The sequence below is a fragment of the Athene noctua genome, chromosome 12 (assembly GCF_965140245.1).
Source record: "Athene noctua chromosome 12, bAthNoc1.hap1.1, whole genome shotgun sequence".
Lineage (NCBI taxonomy): Eukaryota > Metazoa > Chordata > Aves > Strigiformes > Strigidae > Athene > Athene noctua.
In genome coordinates, this window is record NC_134048.1 from 5,352,367 (window position 1) to 5,372,373 (window position 20,007).

Genomic DNA, 20,007 nt, shown 5'->3' on the forward strand with positions numbered 1-20,007 from the left:
CATCTTGGTATTCACAGTGCAAAATAACATCTTCCTGTGGACTATTTGCTGTTCAGGGTGTGCCTTTTCTAAAATGAGAGAATGGGGAGGCAGATGTGAACTTTGCATCTTTAATGATGAAAACTGAAAAGAGGAAATAATTTAAAATACGCTGAGGGGAGAAAAAAGAGGAAGCGTAAATGTGTAGTCCTGCTGATTAAGATCCCTGATGCTATGATATTGAATATTGCTAAAATTTTTGAAACATGAAACAGTCTTATCAAAGGTAATAGTAAAGCAAAGTTGAACTTAAGTGTAAGTATATGGAGATTGGAGGCTTAGTTCTTGCCCAGGTTTTGAATCTTAACGTTTCAAAAAGTAAAATGTAAGTGATCTATCAAAGGATATGTAAATACTCCTCTGCAGCATTTGATGTACAAACACTGAATGTGAAGCTAATGTTTTATTATGTTCTCGAGCCCAGACTTCACAGGCATTTAAACTCGTCAAGTTAAAGTGCATGCTGTTTTGTCTCTACAAAATTTTTAGATGGGGTTAATATTCTTTTTAGATTGTGTTGGGCCTCATCCTTAAAAACTTAAACTCTTTTCTGTGTTAAGACAACTTTTAACATCTTAGGCAAGTTTCAGCCACATTTTTCTAAGTGTTTAACATATTCACTCAATGTTTCTACTGTTTCAATTGGCAGTGCTAAGTCTCTTTTCAGTTTCTCATTTTTTTTTTTTTCCCCCCCCAGTTATGATTTACTGTGAGCAGGTGTGCTGCTGTCTGTAGATGTCTGTAACACCTCTGTTCCTGCTGCATAAGAGCATAGGAGAGCCATTCTTCTGAAATGGCCTTTTTTATGTAACATAGGGTAGCTTAATGCAGAAAGGAATATCACACTTCTGGAGCTTTGAAACTGCTGGAATCGGGATGTATGTACATGAAGGAAGTAAGGGTTAATCTAAATACTGTGTATTGTGGAAAATTTAGGTTATTTCAGTTAACATTGAGTGACTTATGTAAATATATTAGATTTTCTTCCTAGTCCTTTATATCTTCCTGAAAGCAGTACTGCATCTCCTGAGTCTTATCCTAATGAATAAATTATAATGGTGTAAGATTGTTGTTATATTCAAATAAAGCATTTAATCTTTTCTTCACCGGACCCATATTCCTTTTGTAGCATTCATTTTGTTGTAGCAAACGCATACTTTGATCTTCAGGAGCAGAGTGGGACTGCGTTATCGATCACCCTTCTGTGAATTCATTGTCCTATCTAGAGGAGCGGTGTGGTAATGAGGAGAATTTATCTGATAAATTATTTTCCCTTTGTCTTGCTTTAAATTTCCTGATTCCTCACTTAGTATTTTTCCCCAAATGCAAGAAGCTTATGTGCAGATCTTGAATGGCTATGGGAAGGTTGTAACATTGAGTGATTTTTATTTCGAATGGCAATCATTTACCTAAATAGATTTTCCTAATGGAGGTGTGACTCAGCTGTTGACTACCTATTTTTTTAGAATGATCTGATAACAGTAAAGGAACAATCAAAAACATTTCACAAGTTAAAATGACTTTGCTACTCTGCAGATACTTATTTTTGAGAAATTCACTTTTGCATTTGTAGTTCAACAAAGGACAGAAATGCAAGAGTAAATTACATCTACGACCACTTTCTTGACCTGAGAATGTAGCTGTTCTTGAAGCAGAACACTGGAATGCATATGTAAAACTCCATGGATTTTGGAAATACATTGCATGAATGGTAATCAAGCAGCCTTCCAAATCAGACACTCAAGACTGGACATGAGATTGCATTTTGGACATGGAAAAGGTAGTGATGTGATGGCACTGATTCCAACAAACTTGTATGGAGCATGTGAATACACTGCATCTCTCAAGGGACAACTTGGTTTTGAAATGAGAATAGGGGAGAGTACAAAGTACTACTATTGGTCTGACGTAAATTGTTTGGTTTTGAGTACCTCAGCAAAGATATTAAATGCTGTACCAAAATGTGCAGCACAGTGAATGTGTTATCATGCCAAGCCAGGCTGTCACTTGTGGAACACGCGTATTTGTGTTACATGCATGCCCCCACAGTTTATTTCTGATTATGTATTCACTATACTTAAGAGTATACTTTGACATTTTTACTTTTCCACCTCTTGCAAATATTCAGACTACTTGTTCTGATATCTAGCTGGTTAAACAATGTTCTGCTTGTCATTGTTTTGAATTAATCACTTAAGGTAAGATCTGGATGCTATCCTGGCTAGCAAAAGGGGATGGAGTTTGAGTAGTTGGCAGCTATTCCCTGCTGAGTGTAAAATAATACTGAAGGCCTTTCAACATCGTTACTGCTTTATATTTTTTATGTCTTATTGTGATTAATGCTGATTTTTGATTATCTAAGCTTGATACTAAATTTGACTTGGGAGCATATAGCTTTCATAAATGGTCATGCTATCCTTAAGTCTAGGTTTGCTTTTCAGAATACCCTGTTTTGCAACATTTAATCTGAGCTACTGGGAATGCGTCTGTCATTCCCAGCCATAAAGAGGATTTTAAGTAACAGCAGCTACCCCATGAATTTATCAGTATTAAGTGTTAATAGAGATAAAGAAATATCAGTTCTGTTGGTCCAGGCCTAAATCAAAATAAACAGTAAATTACCAGTGTTGAATAGCATGCGAGTTTCCTATAGCTAAAATCCTGAAGAGAATTCAGAATGAAGGTTGAAGTTTTTTGTACCTTTTTTCCCAGTCCAAATCTCTATTTGTAGCCCTGTGGACATCCAGAACATGAATTAACCTTACTAAGGAGGTGGTTTGTTGTCGCAAGGAAGTTGGGAAAAGCATTTCAGTCTTCAGGATTTGTAAATCTGAATGATTTGTTAGGTTCTTATGTTCAATTTTGTTTTGTAACAAACTGCACAAGAAAAAAGTTGTTGCAGGAAGATTGAATGAAAATAATTAATTATGCTCCATGAAAAAAATGGAGTAAATTAGCTCCTTCATTTGTTTTACAGTATTTTTCTTTGAAATTCCAAAATACCTCCCCTTACCAGTCTTTTTTTGGACTCTGTCTAGAAACTGATTTTCAAAAGCAAGGGTATTTTTGCCGTAAGAACAGAATTTCCCGAACTGTAAACATACCAATAAATTTTGATTCCTTAAATTATCTTGTATAAATGAATGCAGTGAAAAATTGTGAGGTCATAATTTTAATACTTTATAAAACTTCCAGGAATCAGGCTTGGTTATGTAAATGCTGTCATTCTTAGTTATGACATTGCAGTATTTTGGCCCCTGGATATTAAAGGTGTATTAGTTCCATTAGGAACACAGGCTATAGTCTGTATTTGTTTTTTGAGCAATTTAGTGGGCTTTATAGGATAAATGGGTGATTTTTTTTTTATTTAAGGATTAAACTGTGAGGATTTCTGTGTGACAACTCAATTTCAGATGCACTGAAATGAAGGGTTTCTGCACACTTTACAGTACTTTTACAGAATTTGCTTTTACCTATTTTACAAAATAGCCGTGCCGTACACCTATGAGAAGTCCAAAGTGGATGAAAACTTTGTATTGTTCAGGACCTGATAGGTTTTTGGTTTTGTTTTTTTATGCCTCTGTGCTAAAAGTTACCACCTACAAAGTTGATTTATTGAAAGAACACTGCTGCATGCTTTACTATTAATATAAGTAGTTCTTAGCATCTGACCTTTAAAGATGTTGAAGCATATTCCTTTTTTACTGATACTGCTAAGAATTTATAGTTTTGAATATAAATGTAAGCATTTGCATAGGTTTCTCAAATTTGCAATTGAAGATTGAAACCTAAATCATGACAGGTAATTCCTGAGGCTGGACCACCAAAGCACTTCTTTGGGTATAGAAATAAAATCAGTCATATAACAATAAAATGAATGTATTAATCTTTCCAAATATAAGGCATCTAAAAGATCAGAATGAGGGTTTCTCTATTTGTCTTTATTATTTCAGCATCATTCACTCCTTACCATGAAGCTGTAAAACCCCTCTTTCATCTGCTTGCTCCTCCCCTGCAAGTCATGTGTTCAGATGAACACACAGCTATCTTAATGTGAATCGATTAAAACTCTGCATTGTAAATTAGTTTGTCCCTTAAAATTTGAGTTTTGGCCTTATCTTAGGCTCTATGGTTCTACTGTCCTCCAGTGGGATTGACTCTGGTTTATGTGTGCGTTTAATATTATGCCCATTGGCCAGCGTCCTTCTCCCTTTCCCAGACTCCATTAAGTAGTGCTGTATCTCCCTGGGATCCTAACAAAAGACAAGTGGAAAGTGAAGACCTAAGTTCAGGTTCTTGTTATGCAAAAATTAAATCTTTAGTACACTATTATGCTTTTATTTATGACAGTTCCTATGCAAGCAGGGTCAAGAAATAACATGTTAGGGAATCACACAAATATTTGCACATTCCTGTTTTAGTGTGAAGTAGAAGGCAATATTAATTTGTAGTGTTGTGCAATAGCTTTGCTACAGCTCAGTGTCCAGTGATTTTTAGAAATCCTTTTATTCAGGATTTTGTAATAATGTGGAAAGGTTTTTGTGTGGTTTAAACTTGGCTTCTGTATCTAATGTATTTTGAACTAAATTTAAAAATTGTTCTCAAGTTACCCATACTTCTCTTAAGTTCTTAAAATTAAGCCTAAATTATTTAGCTAGAGTAGCTCCTGAAACAAAACAGTCTAACTTAAACAGCGATTTTTAGCTTATAATTTGTGGACTCGTGTAGGTTCATTGTACAGATTATATGCACAGTTTTGTACATTTTAACTGAAAATCTTAGGAGAGAAGTTTGTTGTGTTTCTCAATCAATTACTTTTACTGAGTGATGTGAGCAGGATTAAAATTTTTACTGGGCCTGTATGTTTAAAAATACAAAAATTTGTTGGGGCTTTAATAAATAACTGCAGCAATGCACTGAGTTTCAGTGGTTAAGTGTTGCAGAAACACTATCCAGGTATTGTGCCAAATAAGATTAAATAATGAAACAGATTAGAAAGGAAGTTTCTTGAATTATATTCACTCGTTTTGAAGCGAGCTGTAAACGGCCTATATAAGATCCTGCATCTTCAGTATCATGATCAGTGGGTTTGAACAGTGCATCCTATACTTCTTTAAAAATATGAAAATTTTTTTATTTGGTGTCTCATTGAAATTAAGGTAGTTTCCCCAATGTCACTGGTTGACTATCTTAGAACAATTCTTGGAACTAAATTTCAAATGTTTATGTGAGGACATGTCAAAGTAAATTATTGCAAAGTAATTATAGATATACAGGATGAATTGCTTGATAGCTAAATGAAAAATCCCATTTCTCTAAATGTTAAATAAGAAACATCAAATAATATTAACCTGTGATTTATTTTGATATTGAAGGAAGAATAATACACTATAGCATAAATATGTTTATTTTTACCTCCATACATAAGGTATGTACACCCACTCATCACGACAAGTGCATAGTACAGAACATCCATATGGAATGGCAACCTTCCTGCTGGATAAGAGAAGAGAGAATTCCAGTGTAGTTTGGTGCTGCTAGGGTGGTTGTTCTGTTTTTGCTTTAATTTATCTTCTTAGCATGGAGATGAAAATATTAGGCTTCCTTTTGTTTTATTCATAAGATATGAAACAACAAAAAAATCTTTTTTAACCTCTTCAGTTGCTCTGGGCTCCCTCCTTCCCCTCGTTACTGGCACAAATTGCTTTCCCTGAGTCTTCACCTCTGGTTATTCCACTTTCAACTTTGATCTGTGTGGGATTCTTCTTTTAAAGCTTTGGTGTTTGTTATAACTAACTTGGAAGCCTGTGTGAAAAATATTGAAAGCTACGTCTGTGCCAAATTTTAGAGCTGGGTTTGTGCACTGCTTGATAGTGAGGAGTTGAATCCTTTTCCCTAACTTGATCTGATGGTTATGTAGTGTATGTACTATTCTGTCCTTAAAAGGAACTGTGAAATAATATCATGGAGCTATAAAAGGTTTGGGGAGTCTGCATCAATTTTTTTCAATCTCAGAAAAGAAACATAAAGGATTTCCAAACTTTTCCTAACTTGTCAGCACTGTGCAGTCTGGTAGTTAAGCTTGGTTCTTTCTGGTTTGGGTGGTGGTATGAGTAATAAATGTAGTTAGGGTGTAATTTGGCTTTAGGATACCCTCAACTGATAATACAAACTTTCCCCAATAACCCATTTAATCAAGATACCATGTGTCTTGACTAAGCAGAGCTTGGTCTTGCAATTTGAATTTAGCTAGGTGGTATTCCTCTCTAAAAAATACTTGTATTTTTTTTGGCTGTCAGTGTCCCAGTACATACATGGAGTGTAACCTCAGAAGTTAATGTCAGCATTGCTGTTAGAATAAATAAGCACAAATTGTTTGAGAAGGTTGAGGCAATGTGGGGTGCCAGACCGTAATTACCAAAGCTCCTCCAGGTTGTACTCTTAAAAACTTGCCACCCTAATGAAAAGCTCCTGCACTTCTGTTCCCCAAGGGTGACTGCCAAGGTAAAACCCCGCAAGCAATTCCAGCCGGGCTGGTTTGCTGAGGGAGGCGCCTTCCCCCCCCTTGGAGCAGAACTCGCTCCTGGGGTCGGTAGCAACGTGTGGGTGCGTTGCTGAGCTGGTGGCCCCGAACTCTAACAACTCTGACACTACTGGTAGTAAGTTAAAATGTTCAGCTGGGTACGAAAGCTAAGCGGTTGCAAATGAGGCAAATCAGCTCGTTGTCCTTGATAGGACAGAGGGATGGCTTATTTTCTGAAAAGGATCTTCAGTTGTTATTTTACCCTTGGCCGCTAACCTTGTGATTAATGTAGAAATAACATAGATAAGTACCCACGTTAACATACTAATGAGTTGCCTGCCTTGAGTGATTTGTTGTGGCATCTAACTGCTTCTTCTCTTCCTTCCTTTTTGTCACCCTGCAGTGTTCTGTGCCAAGGTCTTTGTGGCTAGGCTGCTCCAACCTGGTAGAGAGCATGTGCGCACTGAGATGCCTGCAGAGCATGCCCAGTGTCAGATGTCTCCAGGTGCCTTTCTTCTTTCTTGTTGTAAATGTTATGCGTATGCTGTTGAACATTTGTTAAACTCTCAGGACTCTGTTTAATCAAATTGTTAAGTCTGCTAAATGTTTTTTGTGCATCCTTTTCTGAAATCTTCTAACTGCATTGTAGGAGTGAATCTTAAGAGGGCTTTCTGTACAGTAGGCTCTTGTGGGGGGTGGTGAGCTTTTGTGTTTTATTGCCTGTTTACTGAAGTTGTGATATAAGTAGCATAGTTGTGCATGTTGCCTGCTACATTTTGCTTTGTCATTTAATTAAAAAATAACACAATGAGCTTTGCCATTTCTCTTAAATTGCAATGAACTGACTAGCCTGTAATATTGTGTCATTTAATTTAGAAAGGATAAGCTTTTCATTTTCTGCTAAGCGTGATCCTGGTTATAGCCTTACATTAAAGTTGTGCATGTTTAAATGCAGAATAGTTAGCCTGGAGTCCTGGAGCTCTTTGGGTTACCTTAACTTTAAAAGTGAAGAACAAGGGATTTACTCTGCATAGAAGACCACTTAAATCTCAAGTTCTCTGTTGTTTTTCTTCTAGTAAGCTGTTGAATCTGAGCTTGCATAATTTATAGATGGGGGAATTGCTGCTGCTTCTTCACTGGTTTGGGAAGGACTGAAAACAATAAAAAGGGAGATTTTGATACCAGTTAACTATTTTGGACTCCCAGGGTATTTATCTTGGAAGGAAAATGCAGAACGTGTAGTGACTGTGTAGCACTTCCTAAAGTGTTTCTAAATGTAACATTTTTAGCGGAACATAACTATTATTTAATATTAATATATTTTATAACATAATAGCATTATTCAGTGGTTCATGTGTACAAAAGGAATATTTACAAGAATTCACTTCTGTGAATGAAAACTTAAATTTAGCTTTGTTTGCAGTCAGTGTAAGTTCAGACACTGGATAACACGAATGTCTTGCCTTAGAGAGTAACCATTTATTTCAAAACCTCTCCACTTGCCTGCAAAATGGGGCTACTTGAGTTCTAGTGAATTTGAGTTTTAGAATTAAAAATTTCTGTTAAAATACAAACATGTTTTTCTGTTTGAATCTTTATGTTTCCAATTTTGAAATACTATTCAAGAGAGGGGGGGATGGGACGAGACGAGATGGACATGACCAAGATAAATCTGTAGATGGATATATAATTTTGTAGAAACTGACACTACCTCATGACCAAATAAATAATGGTTACAGTAGATGCTTATAGTTATGACAGGGCAGAGACACAGAGACTTGGTGTCTGTCTTAGGAATATTTACAAGTTAGTTTTAAAGATCTTCCTGCTCTCTTTCTCTGATCCTCAGCATTCATCCCCACACTGGAAAAGTAAAATAAAACTTTTTTCAGTGGAAATTCTGAATTTTTTTGCTCCTGTGACCCAACTTGTCAGTGGCCAAAGGGCACCTCGGAATTTTTCATTAAGCAGTCATAGTTGGTTTTAAGATGGGCAGTGATGTTGGGAGTAGGTTGGAGCCTGGTGGGATGGGCCAGGAGTCGTTTCAAGGCTTGTTAACGAAACCTCGTGAGGGATGTGAGCAGTGGGCTTGAGACAATGGCTGCATTGCTGTCAGGAGACTGTTCTTTGGTGCAGACCTAGGGCCACAATCCTGCAGTTTCTTGCTTAATTTTTTTACCTCCTCTTTACCTGACAGATTTGTGATTTAGGCTTAACTGTATTTAACAGTTTGAGAACTATTTCAGGATAGGAGCAGTTTTGCTGATAATAACTGTGTTTTACATGCTATGTGTTGATCTTGGTTTCAAGGACTACAAGCCTTGGGGAGGGCCAGCTGCTGCACCCCCACACAGTGAATTTCAGAAAGACTCCTCAGGTTAGGAGGCTCTTCAGTAAGCTCTGGTTTCCTGTTGCAGGCAAGTGCATTTCTGGAAATACCTGGCTTGGGAATTGCAGGGACTCCTTCACGATGAATCTGAGAAATTTGACTGCCCCAAGTTTCTTATAAATCAGCTCTTTGGAAATTTCTCATCAGTTAGCACATCATGGCAAATGAACTGCTTTTTCCCCAAGCTTTTTCTTAAAACAATATTACAAACAGAAAAATCTATGTATTCAGTTGAAATAATAGTAAACCTTTTCATTAGGAACACTTTTTTTTTCTTTCTGTTACAGTATCTATCAGTAGGTACATAGTAGTTAACCATAAATTGAACAGGTGAAAGCTCAGACCAAGGTGGGCAATAGATGAACTGATGTAGGATATATTGTATTACTTATGTATATTATTGTGGTAATATTGATTACAGGATAAAATACAGAACTGTTTCTTCATGAACCTACTGCTTTAAACACAAGATTTTTGGAAACCTGCTATCACACAGATGTGGTGTCATATATAATTAAAAACCATAGCTACTACAGCTGTTATGTCAGGTCATGTCACTTTGACAAATTTCTCACACCTATATTGTTTTCAGGAGTTGTTACAAATCTGTCAGCTTTCATGAAAACCCCATTAGAAATTAATTTGTGTAGGCTTCTTGTTCTATGTGCCCGTAGGAATTTAACAACTCCAGAACATTTTAAACTATATAATAGTAACAGCTAACAGGGTTAACAAATTTTATTAATAAAGTACATCACTGCAAGGACAACCACGTTGCTCAAACTGGTAGAATTTGTTTGAAGCTGTTGGGAGCTCAGTGTGAAGAAAGAAAAACAATTCTGTGTATCCAGCCTGTTACACTTCAGGACTTTACGAGGAGGGATTTCACCAGGGTGTTTGGCCCTTCTGTGTGTTGTAGGGTTTGTGCTTTTCTTCTGGCTGCACCCTCCTGATGAATAACTGTCCCAAGGCGATGCCTGTGGGGCATGGTGCTTGGTAAGGTGTAGATAGAGATTTGTTGATTTAAATTTTGTTCCAAAATAAAGGCTCTTTTTTTAAGTCTGATTTTTGTAGAACTGTAACCAAGAGTAAGAGGTTTTGAATATTTTAGTAGCATCTGTTGGAGATACTTAAAAAAAAAAAGTTCTCCTTTCAGGCATGTGACTCGGTGACACCCAAAGGGAAACTTAGAAGTGAAAGTGGCACCAGCTACTTTCCACATTTTTTATTTTTGGTACCATGACTTGCCCTTCATTATTGCCTGAGCTATAAGCCCACATATAAAAACAGGTAGGACATATATATCAGGAGATCTTCGTTTTGTAGCACACATTCAACTAGTGTAATGATGATTAATAGAAAGTTTAAGAAGGGAAACACAGAAGTCCTTTGGTGATTCACAGAAGTTATTTGTATGTGTAGAGTAATTATTGAGTGGACCAGAAAGGGGAAAAAACCCCAGTCTCAAATCTGGAGCCTTTTAGAATTTCTTCAGGAAGCTCTTACTCAGTTTTAGTGCTTTTTCGAGCATTTAGTCTTCAAGAGTAATCTGTCATCAGTCTAAAAGAAGAAAACAGAGGTAAGGTTAACTTTTGCCTTTCCATAATGTTGTTAGCAAACATAAAACCGAGCTAGGCTCTTCTAAAATCAATCTGTAACATTTAAGCAAGTAGCCTCTGATGCCAGTGGATTGGACCTAGTGTTTCAGTTCTCCACGATTAGTCTGGTTTTGTATTCTGTGCTTTTTCTCAGGCAGTAAAATACTTTCATAGTTCCTGTAGCTTACTGGAGAAGTATTTACTTTCTGCATTATGTGAGCTGTTAGTAGAGAGGAGAGAGGTAATTTATGAAAAAATATTTATTCCCATTTGTGATACTTGAAGTTTGCTCTCATCTATTCTGATTTTCAGTGTAATTAATATTATTTGGGAATAAAGTCTTTGAAATTTATTAACACTTGTTGTATTGAAAAGCATATATTAAATGCCTGTTCATAATACTTGAAACTAGTATAGATTCTGAAGACTTATTTTTAACTACTTAATCTTATGTTTAATAATGTTTTTGTACCAAGGATTCAAATAGCTACTGTTTTCATCCTCTTTGATATGGATTTGACTGCAAGATTAAAAGCGTACTGGTCTCTTACTTTGGTATTTAGAGAAACTGGTTCTATTACCGGTTGTGTAATGCAACCATATGGATACATCACCTTCCATAGCTTCATCCCCGTGAAGCATTGCGGTGGTTTTGAACATACTTTGTCATGCTGATTTGGGAAATAGCTCCAACAGTGCTGTCACGCAAAGAGAAGCGTCCAGTGTTCATGGTTCTGTAAGTAAACATCTCCAGTGTGAATTGAAGACTAATCATTAAGCAAGAGAAGATAAGTACTCAAATGTTGCTTTGAATTATTGCATAATGTAGGGTGTGATGAAATAATGCTTGGGGAATAAACTCTTAGATAGATGTAATGAAATTAACCTAGTAACCAAATACTGCTCAACCAGCTATTTCTTTCTTGTGTTGTTATGCTTTTCCTTGACATTTTTCCAGAGAGATCATCATATCTCTCTTCTGAAACTCTGCTTAGGTTTTTTTCTTGCTTATTTAGACCTCCCCAACATCTTGGCCTTTTTCTACATATTTCCATTTATTGTCCCTAAAATTTTCAGCTTAATTGTATGTAGTATCCTGCTCTTCCTTTTCTGTTCATGTGTGGGATATGTAGCTTGGAAGCTTTAACAGTGCACTGATTCACTACAGGTACAATAAACTTCTCACTTACAGGGCTTCCAGTGTGAGAAGTCAACTTTCATCTGCAGGCCAGATCTTTCAGTTCATGTAGTGTGGCTTTCTCAGACTTGAAGGTACCCTGACTCCTCACAGCCTGTTGCACAGTGGTCCGTAGGCTTGCAGTAGTGTGTGGAACTTTGCCTGTCCTTTATCCTTGAATTCTGCACCATAGGATGTCCAACTCTGGAGGCTTCACTGGATCTGCATTTTCATTCTTACACCACGTGTCCTGGTGATGGACAAGAGTAGGAAGGTGACATTGGCTTAGTTCTTGCCAGTGTCATTCCTGCTTATAGATTAAGACATGAGTGTATTGATTTACTCTCCATAACTGGAAGCTGTCTTAACAAAAACGTCATCTTAAAAGCCTTTTGAATTGGCCAATTTGTAATTTATTGCTGTTCAGAAGAACTTACTATTTGCCAGTGGCAAGTGGAGTTGTGGAGCATTAGGGTTTTAATTTTATTCCTTATAATAGTATTCCCTTCAAAGGAAATTATTTGTTAGCAGTAAGGAATCTCAGTGCTATCACAGCTGAGCAGAGGCACAGAGAAGGAAGTTTATCTTTCTATTTATTGATAAGATGCAATTTAGCATTAACCTGCTTAAGCTTCTATTTGTTATTCTTTACTAATTTTGGGCTTCTGTTGGTTGATGTTTCTATTTAGATACCAGAAGGAAGTACAACAACAGAAACTATAGTTGGAAGAAATTGTATTTGAAGACTTAAAAATTCTGATTTATTGACATGAAAGCGTCATCCTTTTTTCACAGTTCAAATTCAGACACAGATGTGATACAGTAGTCTTAAAATTACAATGAGTGCAGTAGGTGCATTCTGCTAAAACCCTTTTCCATGGTGCATGAAATCACAAATCAGAAAATGATGAATAGCCTGTCACTGTAGTCTGCATCCTTCTGAAAAATCTTATTTTTCTATGCAGCTGTTAAAATGAGTTGTCATAGCTAGACAACTGCTTTGCTGCTTCTGTTAGGTTTAAAGTAATTTACAAATACTACTTTGACATGTTTTCTGGTATTTTTTCTCAAAACAGTGGGACTGTTACCATTTCTTTTTGGAAACAGTCCAACAGGTCCATTAAAAAGAAATGCATATTTGATTCCTTTTCTTTAAAGGAATAGAATGTTCTCTCCAATATCTGAAATAATTGTGCTTGTCCCTCTATTTTAAACAGACTTCAGAGACAGAAAGCTTTAAAACTAAGCAAGGTATTGCCCAAGCAATTAAAGATAGCCATGCACTAGGCCCGTTGCCATTCAGTGCAGTGAGATGGCCTGAATTACCCAGTCTGTAGATCTGATGTACAAATGTCCAGTTTTCCCCTGTTAATCAGCAGCAGTTCTTCCCAGTATTGTTGTTTCTTCTGGCTGAAGCTGGAGTCTCCTCTTGAAATTAATAGCAGTTTGGATTTTGTTTTCAGCAGTTTCTCTTATTTTTTTTTTTTTCCATTTGTATGTGTGTGTTGCAGACTCTGAGGACTGATGTGACAGCTCAGTTTGGTCTTAGTTGCATATATTGCAAGTATTATGCAAAGGGCAACACTGCATTTTACACCCCACCCCACCCCTTTTTTTTTTTTTTTCCTCTGGTGCTCCAGTGCTCAGCCATCCTGGTGGTCTCTGCCAGACCATATTCCAGTATCCCAGTTTATTTCTTGTAGTGGAGTGTCCAGAACTGGGGGCAGTACGCTGGATGTGGTCTGACCGGGACCTGGTGTGCCTCTGGCTGCAGTCTCTTACAGTGACAGCAGCTTTGTGTGGTGCTTCCTCATGGTGTGGCCGTGGCTTGTTGCTAGGTTTAGGCACCAATAGTGTAAGTAAAAGTAAAATGCAGGGATGTTTTTTTTCTAAGCATGATTTATTATCTGAAGGAAAGGGTTATGATAAGCACTTTTTTCAGTCATCCTTTGTGTATCTGAGTGATTTCAGTTTTATGAATTTAATTATTAACTCCTTTCTTAGTGGCAAGAAGAGATACCTCTTTATTGAGTCAGTTCATATTGTTTATTTTTAGAAGAGAGTAGTTACTAGATTTCTTTAAGCTTTAGCCAGTGAGCTAGTATTGAGCTATGAACCAGAGCTCTTTCTCTTTAGTTTCCTTAGCTGAGGAGCAGCTCTCTGTTGTCAAAGACTAACAAATGGAATAAATATCTGTAAGTTTTGGTTCCTCATTTTCCCTGGGAACAGTGAACATCATTCGCTTGTAGCTGACTGTGGCTTGTACCGGTGGGGTCCAGCTGTATTCCCTCTGGGCTGTGGTGAGTGTGCAGCGAGTGGTGGCTGCGGCCGGGAGGCGAAAGGCAGCCCTGGACATGGCTCTGCAGGTCGGGTCATTGCAGCGGCCTCACCAGGGAGGAGCTGTCTGAGTGCTGCCAACCGCTGACCTCTCTGCTTGTCAGTAAAGGGGTTTGCCGATATAAACAATATATATGAGTGCCTTTTTTTTTTTTGGACTTTTGTTTTCAGCAGTTTTGAGGGAACACTAAGGATCATATGCTACATCCCCAAGATGCAAACTTGCTTGACCAGAAGAGTGACTCCTCCTAGGGGCCTGGTTCTACTTCTGAACAGCTTTTTAAGTTCCTTGACCTGTGACTGTTAGTTGGTGGGCGGTTCTCTCACCTCTGTCTTTTCTTCAGAAGTTGCTGGTATTCAAAAGTTAGTAATTTATATAATAATCTTTATGATAGAGGTTAGGAGAAAATGGTGATATGACTTCCTCTTGAAATCATTCATTAAGCAGCTGTCTGCTGCAGAAGGGACTTTTGAACATAGAAAAAGTAACGTGAGCTTAGAAATCCAGTCCTTATTCCTTTGGGTGACTTGCTAGTCTGCCTTTTTTAGTTTTTCTCTCTTGCACCGTTTAGTGATCACAATCTATTGTCTCTGACTGGGAGGGATATGTCTCTAAGGAGGCAAGTACATTTCTTCATGATGGATTCATGTATTGACACTAGACCATGCCTCAGTAAATCCAGAATTGTTGCTTATAGCTGTAACAGATGAACGTAATTTCAAACATAAATTTGTTCCTCAGAAAAGCAAACACAATCACACTCTGCTTTTAATATATTTCACAAGTAGCAGGCAGGAGCTGTTATTCCTGATACCTCTTGTGATATACATCTGCAGAAGACTACATTGTTGAGTGGAGAGATGTTGTTAGACACACCTTCGCGTTTATGCTTTTCCAAAGGAACTTGAAAAAGAGGATTTTTTTTTTTTGCTGTCTGATCCTGTTACAGTGCAGAGAAATTTGCTAGGTAATGTGCCTTGCTCTTTGCCTGCCTTCTACTAGTGCTGTGCTTATGCAGGGAGAGAGCAAAATGGTTTTTAGGAGAGAAGGAAATGCAAGGCAATCTGTTGCAGGTATATTTGATGTCGTCCTCTTCCTTGCAGGTGGCCTATTTCCCATGGAAGAATTTTTAAGGAAGCAGAAAAGAGTGATCAAATATTTCCCACTAAGGTTGAAATGGCATTTGTGCAGTGTCTTCACACAGCACTGTCAGACTTCTTACCAGAAACGTCACCAGCAGGAGGATTGGATCCCTTGCTTGTGAGGAATTAAGCAGCAGCCTTGATACCAGTGTCAGTAATGATTTTGCTGATACGAATTGTTCTGCTCTAAGAGTCATTATCATAAGGACGTTTATTCTTTCAGTGCAAAAAGTACCTAGGTGCTCTAGCAGGCAGGCCATTCCTAGGCTTCCCTGGTCCTCCTTTATTTGCATCCAAGGAGTTGTTCTCTAGGTCTTCAGGGCTGTGGCACATGAGAGGCTTCACATACGTGGTTTGGTTTTTGTGATTCTTTGAAGTGGTGGTACAATCCAAATAAATCAAAGGAGGTGTCAGGGTCAAGGACAGGACAGTTGTCTACAAACCCAACAGCAGGATTGAATAAATTTTACCAATACCCATCTGTCAGGTATGTAAGAAGTGGTGCAGCAGAGAAAGAAGGAACTATACCCAAAACCTTTTCCTACTTTGCATAGTATTTCTGTGGGAAAGTAGTCATGTCTACAAAGCCCCACTATGGAAAGGTATTACTCTGTGGTACAGGATGGTCCCCAGTGCTTCAGACAAGTGGATTTTACAGTTACGTCAGACGTTTGAGTTGACTTTGTTGCCCTAGAGAAATAACATAGGTCACCTTTATCCCAACCTTCACTCGCTTGTAAGCATTGAATTCTCTTCAGTGGCGTTGTATTGGTGGTTTTAGAAACTCTTGGCTGTTGAAGCTGAGCTCATTGCTTTTTAATTCTTACATGTTTTTTGCATTCAAGTTCACGCACAATTTTTGATGCAATTATTAAGTCAGGCTTTAGGATGATTCAAACTATGCACCTATTTTTTGCATGTTTTACTTTTAAAATTATTTTTTAATAAATAAACTGCTAAATATTTACTATATAAAGTATATGAATGCAAACTCCTTCATCATGCTTATGGACACTTCAGCTGCTTTTCCTTGCATGTTGTAACTGATAAATGTTGAACATCATTGTACTAAATGGATTATGGCTGTTAGAGGTTTAAATTTGATAGAAAATGCAAAAAATTCTAAATGAAATTAAAAAAATAATCATGAATAGAAGGGAATTTAAAGCTCTCTCGATGAGTTATTCAGTAGCTAATAATTAAATACTCTATTTGAAAAATCGCTTAAACAAGGATCAAGTGAAGATACCTTTAAAGTTTTATATATGATTGTAGAACTTGAATGCACACCTGAACTTTGAAAATCATAGCACTTTTGTCTGCTTTTGAAGATACTTGAACTAGAGAATTTATTCACGGCATATAATACCGAAAAAATATTTACTGTAATGTTACAGGAATCCACGTACAGTTCTGTACACTTAAACTCAGGTTGATGGAGCAATTGTAATCTGAAAGTCTCAAGCTTACATGTAAGTATGTGTTTTGGGAAAAATGATAAGAATTAGGCTAAACACCTTTAAATTCAGTACCTGATTAGTAAAAATGAAGGGTGCTTGCTAGTAATTGATTGTCATCACTGTGCTGCAGAGACTTGTATATTGTCCTGCAGTACCTATTAAATTCTTTCTGAGCCCTGCTAACTTCAAAGTTATCTGTCAGTGCAGTTTGTCAGAAGAAAAAGCCCTTTCAGATTCTGGATCAGGCCACAGAAACCATAGCTGGCACTTTGTATAATGCTATCCTTTTGTTCGGAAGTAAAAGAAACATGCAGCAGTTTTCCTATTGAAGTAACATCAAACCCAGCTGTCTCCAGGAAGTAAGGAGATGGTTGCTGGCATGCTGTGGTGGTCACAGCTTTGATTTCAAGGCTTCGATGCACAGTATTTTGTTTTCAGCTGTCCCCTGCCTTTTCCATCTGCTGCCCCATGCAACAGTTTGCCACCTTTCATTTACACCACTACAAGATGGTGTGCTGTAATGTAAAGTAAGTCACTGACGTGATAAAGATTAAAAATAATCTTCCAAAAGAGGAACCTGAGACACTGGGCAACTGTTCCTCCCATTTTCAAATCCTTTTCTGTAGAGTCTTTTAATGATGTGCTTTTTGTATTAATCAACTGTATCTTGAAGGGGGAGAAGTGGTGCTGGCCTTACAGGTCAGGAGCATTTAGACATCCATTATATAAATCATGTGAAATCTAAATTATGCAGTTGCACATTCCTTTTAATACCTAGATAAAATCAGCAGTTGAATGCAGTGTGTCTGGCTAACCCCAGGCAAGGCTGAGTGGATATTTGAAAAAATTATTTGGGTATTTTTTTACATCTTGTGTTACTAAAAGTTTCTTTAGCTGAACTTACTCTGCAGCCTTTTTTGAGATAATGTTTGCTCCAGGTTTTTGGTTGCTTGGATATCAGCAATTACAAAAACACACTGAAATTGTGCATAAGCAAAAGATTGCATTTCAGACAATTAATGAGTGATTAGGATTTCCTGAATAGTTATGATCGATTGATAGTTTCATGAGTTGCCAAATCTGGAATTCATTGTTACATATCTTTGGAGAAAAAAAAATGGATTTACAATAGCACGGGATTCTTTCTTGGAGTAGCTGATGGGTTTTAGGCTTTAGTTTTATTGAGTATTTCATTGTGGTGGCTACTCTTTCTATATTTCTTTTTTTCCAGTTTGCAAAAGACAAATACTTGAGGGTTACTGCAGTTTTATATTTCAGACTCCTGTGGTGGTTTGACCCAGCAGGCAGCTAAGCACCACACAACTGCTTGCTTACTCCCCCCTGCCCTGCAGTGGGATGGGGGAGACAATTGGAGGGGGGGAAGATTGGTGAGTTGAGAAAAAGACATTTTAATAGGACATAAAAGGAAGGGAAAAGAATAATAATAGAATTAGAATATTCAAAACAAGGGATGCACGATGCAGTTGCTCACCACCTGCCAACCGATGTCCAGCCAGGTCCCAAGCAGCAGCCCCTGGCCAGCTTTCCCTCTGGTTTATATACTGAGCGCAATGTCTTATGTTACGGAATATCCATCCTTCTGGTCAGTTGGGGTCAGCTGTCCCGACTGGGTCTCTTCCCAACTTCTTGTGCCCCCCCACAGCCTGCTTGCTGATGGGGTGGGGTGAGAGGCAGAAAAGTCTTTGACTCTGTGTAAACGCTGCTTAGCAACTACTAAAACATCAGCGTGTTACCAACATTATTCTCATCTTAAATCCAAAGCACAGCACTATACCAGCTACTAGGAAGAAAATTAACTCTATCCCAGCTGAAACCAGGACAAGCCCTTGGTGTTTTTGAGTAATCTTTTTATAATTTTTACAGAAAAAGTTGTATAGAAACATCTTCAAAATCTGGCCAAAGTTTTGCTGATCCTGAGGAAGAGCAAAAACCAGAGAATGAGAATAATTCTGGTGTAGTTCTAGTGGCCAGGGAAAGCAAGAAGGGATATAGACCAAGAAGTGCCAGAATCTGGCCTTAGAAAAATTAGAGAAAATATGTAGGCATGCTTGGAGGAAAATACTGAATGTTTAATTGAAGCTTATAGCTTCTTTTGGTTCTTCAGTCCTGGTGTATTAGTATTTAATGCCAATGAATTTGTGGCTGTGGGCTTGTAGCTGTTTGGAGTTAAGCTTATTTTTAAATTAGTTATGTGGTATTTGTGTTCATTGTTCAGCCACTTTTCTCAAGCTGGAAGTATATATCTGATGCTTCTCTTCCTTCTGTGCCGTTTTATTGTTTTGCTCAAGGATTAGAGGGCTGCAGATCTTTTCTAGATCTTAGGGGAAGAAAGAGGTAACAAGCAGCAGTGTACGTGTTTAAGCAGTAGTGGATATGAGAAGAAAATTGATCAAGTTTTGAAAAACTGGTTTAATGATCTGGATCTTTAACTGTCTGCGTTGTCTGTATTTCTGATGCCCATTAATGTCCTGTTCTTCATAAGGCTTTTTAGACACCTTTGTGTTGAGCCTGTCTTCTGGCTGAAACGTTGAGGTAACTAAATTTGGACAGAGCTCGTTTCACACGGAAGCAGCTGCAGATCTGAACCTAAATTCCCTCTGGGAATCTAGGAATAACCCTTCAAGTATTTTAACTTTGCACCAGGCAGCCAAGTTGCAAATGTAGTTAGGATTAATATAGGCTAATTTATTTTTGATGAATCTGAAGTCATCTAATTACCAGCTTAGCCTGAAATCTGCTTCTGATCCTACCTTTAATCTGAAATACCGTTAACAGATTTACTGTGTAAGGAGTGGTGCATTTTCTGCCTTGTTTACCATGAACATAATGTACAAAATGTGCAGTTTACAGCTTTTGTACACAGTGTTGTACAGCATGAAGTGTAATTTGATTTTTGCCTTGCATCTGACTCAGGGTGTCCACACAATGCACTTTAGGAAACTGTACTCCTTTTGAACTACTTGGCTGGTAGGAGGTGCACACAAGCTGGTTCAGGGCATTGAAACCTGAGTGCTAAAGTAGAAACAGTGTGTTGCAGGGGTGCATCAGTTAACTCTAAAATGTCTTGACTGCTTATGGAGTCCTTGAAGTCAGCTGATGTTTGTGTGCTTGAAGTCATTGGTTAAAGTGGTTTTCTTATGGCCCTGCTAATTTGAACAGTCAGCAGTGAAATGCAACTTTCTAAATAGTTTGTTTTCCTTTTACAAGTCCTGTAGATGAATAGATGGGTGAATCTGAAGAGGTTTCTTTGCATCTGCTCTGGAGGGAAGAAAAGTTACTGTAATCTTGAGCCAGTATTTTCCCCTCAAGCTTTCATTTGT

General features: G+C 37.7%; 1 protein-coding gene across 5 annotated transcripts in view; it reads left to right on the forward strand.

Moving 5' to 3' along the window:
* The window catches only part of FBXW11 (F-box and WD repeat domain containing 11), a 74,687-nt gene that overhangs the window by 10,128 nt on the left and 44,552 nt on the right, over positions 1–20,007 (forward strand). For 2 of the 5 annotated variants that reach the window (XM_074915658.1, XM_074915656.1), the window contains one exon: positions 6,966–7,067. The exons of 2 other annotated variants lie outside the window; for them this stretch is intronic. In XM_074915658.1, the coding sequence (XP_074771759.1) occupies positions 7,017–7,067 (51 nt within the window). In that variant the 5' untranslated portion in view covers positions 6,966–7,016. Of the gene's footprint in view, positions 1–1,168; positions 1,278–6,965; positions 7,068–20,007 lie in introns of all 5 variants that reach the window. One more of the 5 variants, XM_074915657.1, reaches the window with a different exon arrangement.